This window comes from Eptatretus burgeri, chromosome 10, assembly GCF_056783735.1.
Source record: "Eptatretus burgeri isolate ZD-2024b chromosome 10, Ebu_testis_v1, whole genome shotgun sequence".
Lineage (NCBI taxonomy): Eukaryota > Metazoa > Chordata > Myxini > Myxiniformes > Myxinidae > Eptatretus > Eptatretus burgeri.
In genome coordinates, this window is record NC_140970.1 from 31,292,159 (window position 1) to 31,301,377 (window position 9,219).

Sequence of the window (9,219 nt, forward strand, 5' to 3'; positions counted from 1 at the left end):
GAAGAAGATTTAAAAAAAAAACACTAAAAAACAAGATGGCGGCCGAATTACGTCATCGATGACGTCAAAAAACATTTTCGTCAGTGATTTTTGGCGTAGATGATGCTCAGAATTTTTCAGATTTTTCCCATATGGCGTTCTACTTGACGAATTTTCACCGGTATATCGCTTCACCTATGACGTCACGAAAAATCACACGTGTTCCCCATAGGGAGCTTAGTAAAATGTATCAAACAAAAATTTTTTCCATTGCACGGTTTCCGAGATACAGATGTCCAAAGTTTATCGCTTTTTTCAAGATGGCGACCGTACCACGTGACCAATGACGTCATAATTATAACGTGATTGTGCTATCAAAAAAGATACATACTATGGTGAAAATTTCCTGTCGATCGGACTTAGTGTTCCAGAGAAAATGATTTTTAAAGCGAAAAAGGGTGCAAAATGCCGGCGGAAGAATAATAATAATAATGCGTAATAATAAACAGAAGAAAAACAATAGGGTACCCTGTACTCACAGGGTACCCTAATAAACAGAAGAAAAACAATAGGTTATCCAGTCCATTTGACTGGATACCCTAATAATAATGCGTAATAATAAACAGAAGAAAAACAATAGGGTACCCTGTACTCACAGGGTACCCTAATAATGTATAATGCGTAATAATAAACAGAAGAAAAACAATAGGGTACCCTGTACTGACAGGGTACCCTAATAAATGGAAAGTACAATAAACATCCCCTGCTGTAAAATACTGCATTGAAAATCAGCGTAATATTTTTACGGCCCAGAGTTTGAGGTTCGCCACGAGGGAAAGCACTTGAGTTCTTCCAGAACTGCCAGTTCCACGGCCCGGTGGGTTGTTAAGCAACCACGAACTCCAATTGGGACTGCCATTCCTGGCAGGGTGTCACTACTTCGCATGAGTACTTTTCCTTTGGACAGCCGCACAATGTGAGTTTTGTGCCCTCATTGCACACCCGGATTACTGCCAAGCGATACATCAAGTGTGCACTGGCTAACAAGAGCAAATCACGTGGGGAAGAACTTTCCAGCTAACACTATATGTTGACTATGCTGGATCAATGGAGGAAAGGACTCGACAAATTGGTTACATTCACAATAATAAACAAGTTTATTTACAGTAAGGGTGAGGAAAGGTACGTGGAACAATAAGCAAAGGTTTGAATTCACAGCAATACTTGCACAGCAGAGAAAAGCGAGGATTGGTGTGGTGTGGAAAAAGAAAGATAATTATTTACAACATGAGACAGTGCAAAGCAAACCCGTTCTGATCTTATACAATCTTAACTTATATTAACGTGACAGGTGCCATAAGAATTACTCCTGAGGAAACTTATAATGGCAAAGACTACAAGAAAAAGTATGAGGTGTTTGCAGCCTCTTAGTTATCGGGTGAGGCCGACGGACCTGCGCAAACCCAGTCGCTGAGGAGGGGGAAGAGAAGGGGGAGGAAAACTGAGGGTGTCTACAGTGTGTGGTTGGGGGAGGTGTTCTTCAGCCAAGATTCTCAAATATTATGGCGCGTGCGGGAAAGAAACAGCGAGGTGCTTCACCAGGGCGGTAGCACAAGGGACGGAGGACAAGGGTTTATTACTTGACCCCACGACGAATAGACACACAAGCAACTTAAATATGGGGTTTAATGAAAATAAATCAAATATTTACAATGGTAATAATTAAAAGTGTAATAACAAAAACTGAACGTGAGGTAAAACTAAATCTAATTTTTAAGCGCCTCCACGCAGACTGAAATACAGACAAGGGGACAGAATAATTAAAATAAAAATCCCTCCTTTATCCCGGCACTTAGCTATGTGCCCAGTGGTAAGTTTCTGAAGCTTGAAGGTCACCAAACCGCTTCGTCCCTGCATGGGAAAATGCGCCCAAAATGGTGCCAAGCCACTCTGGGCGGGAAAACGTACGATACTCGGGCGGCGATACTCAACACCAGGGCTCAGGAACCGCTGTGCAACTTCTTTCATCAATCACACTTGCCGACGTCTGCAGAGTGGCGCCGTCCCACACAATCCACCCAACAGTCAATGGCCAGCGTCTTGCTCCACAATGCGAGCCAATTCGCCTCAGTATGAACACGAGAATCGTGCGGGCTTCTTCACTGCGTCGAGGGGAAGCCAGCTGTAATGCCCTTCTCTTTCAACCGCCATCTCCTGCCTCACTCACTTCTGTCCCGCTCCGAACCTGCGTCTCGACGGTCTTTCTGTCACCAAATGCGAGACTCTCTGACTGCGGTTCTCACTCTCCTCCACTCTGACGTCACGCCCATCAATCATCCACTCCGAGAGGCGGGGTTGTCCCCCAGGAAGTGGGGTTTCTTGCCTGTTTGGACGTGCAGCTCAGTTGTTGTTGGTTTAAGAACCTGATCCCTTTTTATCGCTGGTCTTGAAATGCAAAAACATAGGAAAAGGTCACAGGGGGCAATCACATACTGGGATAACTTATCCTAAAACCCTACCTAATTTAACACAGCACCACCCCCCATGTGGTGACACGTAACACTTAAGCTCACAGTTTCCCTACTTAATTTACATCGAGATGTCTCCTACACGTCCACGGACCAAACTAATCGATGCAATCTTAACTTTCTGCTGAAATTCCTCCATCTACCTCACAAACAGAACAATACCCAGGTTGTCTCATGCTGCGCTTGGTCTGACGCCTGGCTCTTCTCGCCATCCTGCACTCCGCTCCATCGGCCCCGTTCCGCCTCGTTCCACTCCAACCAGGAACGCACCAAGCAACCAACCGAGTCGAGCTGAGCTGGAGAACCAAGAGTGATAATGCTTGTCAGAAAACCGAGCCAACCTAATGTGTGGGATGCACCATCCTTTATGATCCTCTGGTGGGGGCAGTGCTTGGGAGCTGATCAGATGGAGCGATGGATGTTTTCCAGTTCCCTCAGTGGTCATTACCATTTCGTGGGCCCCACCCATGCAATGGTTCGGCAGCAGAAATAGCCCCTTTTGTCTTCAGCGCTCGCCACGCAGCTGAGTTCCAAGATTAACGTGGGGCAGAGTACTTAGACATGTGCCTCAGCTGTGAATGCTTTCTGAACATACCATGAGGGCCACAATTGAGTGGAACATCAGGGCTACTTACTCGATGTTTAACGGGGTCTCGCACATGCTCGCCCTTAAGTTAGATGCTGGAACATCCAATCCAGAGTGTGGGCAATGGCGTGCCATGCTCCCCCGTTCCTGTTGGTCCCAAAAGGCGGTGGGGGTCGTCGGTGGTGGCCATGGCCGAATGATGGCAGCATCAGCGTCGTGGTGAATTTTTGGCGTGGCAATTTGTGGTGGTCATTCGTTGTGTCTGTTAATGGTGAGTCTAAGTGAGCTCGAGTTTTGGTTTGATGGTGTGGGGATTATTATGAAGGCGTCTTGTTTGTGTATGAATTGTTGTAGCATTGGGTTTGAGTGTGGTGAAGGCTGAGGTGTAATGTTCGTTGGATTATGGCACGTGATTTGAAGGGGTTTTTGCGCGCATGTGCAAATAACTTGTCTGTTGCCATGTTATGCATGCTTGCGTGATAGAGAGCTCGTGTGTGCAGCGAAGTAAAATATATAAAGAATCAGAAGAAAGACATACCAAAAGGCCACGCAATGCATTATACCGATAAGCCCATTACACATAAGGGAAGAGCTATCGAGAATGGATATTAATGAAATTAATATCTCAGGAACCAGTTTCTGTATCGTATAAAACAAAGGGTATCTTTGTATCATTTGTGGTACTAAATATATTGACAAGGAAGCAAGGAAATCCAACACAGGTGCAGGCCATTCAGCTCATCATGCCTGTGCGAACACCACACAAGATCCAAGGAAGAAAATGCAAAAAAATGCTTTTGATTAATGAAAAAAAAATTTTTGTTATTTTATTTTTTTGTATTCTATTTTATTTTAGTCTTATTTTCTTCCCCTCAGGGGAGGGGGCATGGGCTTGGTTAAAAACGCATCAACCACACAATCCCCCTTGACAAGACCCTCACCAACAGCACTCCATACACATGCACACAATCACCTATCAATACTCTACCGAAAAGTCCTGCTAACATCCCTTTCCCCCCCTCCATCTATAGAACTTCCAGGTATCTATCTGATTCTAATTTAAACTTATCTTCTGTTTCTGCTGCCACTACCTTTCCAGGGAAATCAATTCCATGCATTAACTACTCTCTGAGTAAAAGTCCCCTGCCTTGCTACCGTCTTAATTCTTCTCTTCTTCACTCTCAGGCTCTGGCCCTGGTTCTGGCCCCTGGATCTATCCCTGTCTACTGTGCTGAAGAATTCATCTGCACTTATTTTATCTCTACCTTTCATTATCTTAAATATCTCTATCATATCTGCTCGTAACCACATCCTTTCTAGTGTATGAAGCCCTGTCTCTTTCAACCGCTCCTCACAGCTGAGTCTAGCTCGGCCCAGAATCAATCTAGTAGCCCTGTGCTGAACCCTCTCGATGGCATCTATGTCCTTCTGGAACTGTGGTGACCAAAACTGCACATAACATTCCAGATGTGACCCTCACTAAATACCTGTACAATGTTAACACCACCTTTTTTGATTTATAAATTATCCCCCTCTGAATACAATCTAAAATCCTCTTTACTCTACCTATAGCTGCCTGGCACTGTGCTTCCTGCTTACCTCCCATATCTATTACCACCCCCAGATCCTTCTGTGTGACACGCTCCAAAATTACTCCTTGCATCCTGTAATCTCTATTTTCATTGTTCCTCCCATCCCCAACACCTTTCACTTGCTCAGGTTAAATTACATCTGCTAGTATTTTGCACAAAGTATCAATACTTTCTGAATCTGATCACCAACCGCTCTGCTGTCCACCTCGCCTCCAAACTTTGTCATCTGCAAATTTGGAAAGGTTACTCTTTACCCCATTATCTCAATCGTTGATGTAAATAATGAATAGTAATGGTCCGAGTACTGATTCCTGAGGTACCCCGCTACTTACATCCAGCAAGACATCCTTCCACTTACAGCCACTCTTTTGCTTCCTACCACTAAGCCAGTTTGCAATCCAATTAGCTACCTGACCAGCCACTCCACAAGCCCTCACTTTGGCTAACAACCTCCGATGTGGTTTCTTATCAAATGCCTCCTTAAAATCCACCCAATCAGACACTGCTTCATAGAACTCTAAAAGATTTGTTGGATTGGAACTACCTTTGGTAAAGCTATGCTGACTACCTTTAATTAGTTTGTATTTGTTTAAATGGTTCCTTATCCAGTCTTTAATTAATGTCTCCAACACCTTCCCCACAACTGAAGTCAAACTAACAGGTCTATAGTTCCCGAGTTCTTCTCTGGATCCTTTTTTAAATAATGGTGTTACATTTGCTACTCTCAAATCCTCCGGTACCTGTCCTGACTCCAGGGAACTATTGAAAATATCCGTTAACATCTCGCTTACCCGCTCAACCACCTCCGTCGATACTCTCAGGTGCATATTATCGGTACCCGGAGCCTTATCTACTCTTAGATTACCTAGCTGTTCGTTTACTTCCTCCAGTCCAACCTGGATCTTCTGTAAAAGCCCTTCCTCACCTCCTTGATAGATACTCTCAGCTATTGGCAATTCACCTGACTATTCATATGTAAAAGTTGAAGAAAAATACCTGTTTAATAAGCCTGCCTTTTCACTTTCATCACTAACCACTCTCCCGGTGCTATTCCTCAATGGCCCACACTGGTCCTAACCTGTTCTTTTCCCCTGATATAGTTAAAGAAAGTCTTGCTATGATGTTTAATATTCTTAAACATGTCCTTCTCGTACTCTCTTTTGGCTGACCGAGTTATTTTCTTAACTTGCCTCTGTTTACTCTGATTGTGATATAAATCCAACTCCAATGTTGTTATTTTAAACCTAATAAATGCCTTTTGCTTCTCCTTTGTAGCGTTCCTTATCTCACTACTCAAACACCCCAGTCTCTTTCTGCTTCTTGTTTTACACCTCATTGGAATGTACTTACTCTGCACTCCACACATTTGGTCCTTGAAGGTTTCCCATTTCTCTGATGCTGATTGTTCTGTTGTTCGAGTCTCCCAATCTACATCACCCAACTCTATCCTCATACCCTCAAAGTTTTCCTTCCTGAAATCTAATAGCCTTACCCTACTATCCTGAACTCTAACCTTAACAGAATCATTGCACACACAATGTTATGGTCACTTGCTCCTAAATGCTCCCAACCCCCACCTCCTCCACCATATTGGGATTGTTATATAAAAGGAGGTCGAACACTGCACTCCCCCTCGTGGGCTTATCTACAAACTGGGTTAAAAAGCAATCTTGGAATAAAACTCGGAAATCCTCATCTGCTCTGCCCTTTCCCTGTTCCTGTACCCAATCTATCACTGGCAAATTAAAATCCCCCATAATCAATACTCTTCCCTTACCACATGCCCTTTTGAGTTCTTCATGTACTCCTCCTTCCTCCTCTTCCTTCATACCCAGAGCCTTATGACATCCTACCAGTATCTTACTGTTTTTACAATTTCTAATCTCTACCCATACAGAATCCTCAACATTTATTCCTTCCTTAATGTCACCCCTTTCTCTTGATGCAATGCTGTCCTTTACACAGATTGCTACTCCTCCTATTCTCTCCTTCCGATCACACCGATACACCTTGTCGCCTTCTAATCCTGTCCTCCAGTTACTCTCCTCTTTAAACCATGTCTCACTCACTGCAACTAGATCGTACTCCTCGCTGTCCACTTTGGCTTTAAGCTCTTCCATCCTATTATTTAAACTTCTGGCATTGGTATAGAATATATTTATCTTTGCCCTTCCTGAAATTATATTTCCTTGCCTGGCCTTACTCATCACAATTACATCATCTGTTCTTTCCTGTATAGCTTCCCCACCCTCCGCTGACCAAAAAAAGCCTGAATTCCTTCTTCAATTCCCACTGCAAACCTTGCTGCTTCCTTTCTATTTACCATACGGCCATATTCCGGAAACACTCCCTTTGTCCCCTGAATGATTCCCACTGCTTCTTAAATGTAAAACCTTCCTCCCTACACCATTCTTCCAGCCATTGGTTCACGTCTATTGTTCTGGTCATAATTTCTATATATTGTTTCCTGATCTTGGGAGAATCAAAGAAAACATGACCTCACAACCCTTTAATTTCAGCCGCTTACCCAATATCCTGTATCTATTTTTCAAAACCTCTGAGTGAACTTTCCCAACATCATTCGCACTGAAGTGTACCACAACCAACCAACTTCTTTCTGCCATGACCCGACACAATATCGTTTCGCCTTCCTTCAATGTCCCTAACTCCCACTCCTTCAAAACTACACAGGATTCTATGTCTGCAATCCTTCCTGCAGAATGAAGAATCGACATATTTAATAGTCTTATCACCCACAAAATGCTTTCGGACTGGAAACTTAGCTTTAGAAGGACTGGAAGGAGAGCTCACCAACCAGTCGTCCACGTGCACCAATCCCTGAACCAGAAGTCCGGAAGTGACGTCAATGCAAGCGTCACAAGCAAAGTTGTCCAGGTCTTTTTGGAACACCCTGTAGTTTACTTTCAGCAAAGCATGTTTGGAACCACATTGATGCCAACATATGCTGGGACCACTGTGAAAAGCATAAAATCCAACCAGTTTATCGGTATATTTTTCGATGATCCACTTTGGATACTAAGGAAAGGGTCCTCTGCTGTTATGCCGTTTCTGCTGCTGCTTCTTTGTCGGGTTGTGCTACATTCCTGTCATTGGATAGTAAGCTCCACATAATGTGGTTCCAAGCATGATGTTCTAAAACCCGAAGTGTTTGTGTTGCCTCTGTGCTCAGGTGTTGTGCCCTGTGTGCCGTGAGACCCTAACGATCGACCCAGCATCCTTGTCTACAGGTCCACTGTACACTGAAACACAGGTACAGGGAGATATTAAATGAACAGCAGTTAATATAGGGGGGAAGGAGGACAGGATGATAAAAGCAAGAGCAACTTACTCTGGCTCCTCTTCTTTGTTCATCTTTCCAGGATGAGCTAAATGATTTATCCGGAAACACAGAGAAGGACGACGAGGAATGGGCAGCCAGTTTGCTTACCTGGCGACAGCAGCAACAGAGGTTCCGTGTCCTATTTGATGAGCAGAAGAATAAGGAAGGACATGTTGATCCAGCGGAGAATCCATTTGTACTTACGGTAGTTCTCAACTCGGTAAGATAATAGGACTGGGAGGAGCCATGATCTCCCTGCCCTCCCCTTTCATCCGACCCTAACTCTTCCTACCTGTCCCCATTGTTTGTCCCATTCCATCCCCTCACTCTCTTACTTCTACCCAAAATTGCTTATATGTACTCGTAACCAATGCTTACTTCTGTGATCCCACAGCCTCAATCTTCAGAACAACATCCTGAAGAACCTGAACATCCAGAACCAAAAACGTTTGCACCTCATATCCCGGTGAGTGTCCCCACACAGCGTGGGGGCAGAATGACTGCCAAAAGGCGGGGTGATCGGAGGACGTGGGTTTATCAAGAGTCCCCTCGGAGGTCGCTGCCTGCGGAAAGTTTGGAAAGAGAATTTCCTTTTGTTGGTGCTGCAGGACTGGCGGAATGTGACCGTTCATCAGCAGATGTGCTCAATTCCCAAACCAGGCAGTGGGAGCACTGTGGGGCCATCGGGCCATGCCCTGACAAAGAAGAGCATGATATTCTTCTGTTGGGTCGAGGCAGGGGGCGGGGACAAGGTCAGAGATGGAGGTATTTACATGGCCGGGGCTGGGGGCAGGGACAAGGCCGGGGCTGGGGGCAGGGACAAGGCCGGGGTTGGGGGCAGGGACAAGGCCGGGGTTGGGGGCAGGGACAAGGCCGGGGCTGGGGGCAGGGACAAGGCCGAGGCTGGGGGCAGGGGCAAGTCCGGGGACAGGGACAAGGCCGGGGCTGGGGGCAGGGGCAAGGTCGGGGTTACTGGCGGAGCTGGCGAGGTGGGAGACATAGCCGTGGGCAGACATCTTGCCTTGAGGACAAGAAGTCGTAGTGTGTTCCCTCAGTGTAGTAAAAGGCATTATCAGCTGTTGTCGTTTAGTTTTGTGGTATTTTGAAAATGTTTTGTTTTGTTTTTGCTTTTGACTGTACAGAGAGCTATATATACTGCATACACAAATTAAAAAAGTGTTTATTTAATCATGA

General features: G+C 45.0%; 1 protein-coding gene across 7 annotated transcripts in view; it reads left to right on the top strand.

The window, feature by feature from the left end:
- The window catches only part of LOC147018229 (E3 ubiquitin-protein ligase RNF25-like), a 237,842-nt gene that overhangs the window by 137,982 nt on the left and 90,641 nt on the right, over nt 1–9,219 (top strand). For 3 of the 7 annotated variants that reach the window (XM_085897729.1, XM_085897728.1, XM_085897727.1), the window contains 3 exons: nt 7,876–7,956; nt 8,066–8,245; nt 8,420–9,219. The exon at nt 8,420–9,219 is cut by the window's right edge and continues 1 nt beyond it. In XM_085897729.1, coding sequence (XP_085753855.1) covers nt 7,876–7,956; nt 8,066–8,245; nt 8,420–9,067 — 909 coding nt within the window. In that variant the 3' untranslated portion in view covers nt 9,068–9,219. The remainder of the gene's footprint in view (nt 1–7,875; nt 7,957–8,065; nt 8,246–8,419) is intronic. The other 4 variants (XM_085897732.1, XM_085897731.1, XM_085897733.1 and 1 more) reach the window with 2 other exon arrangements.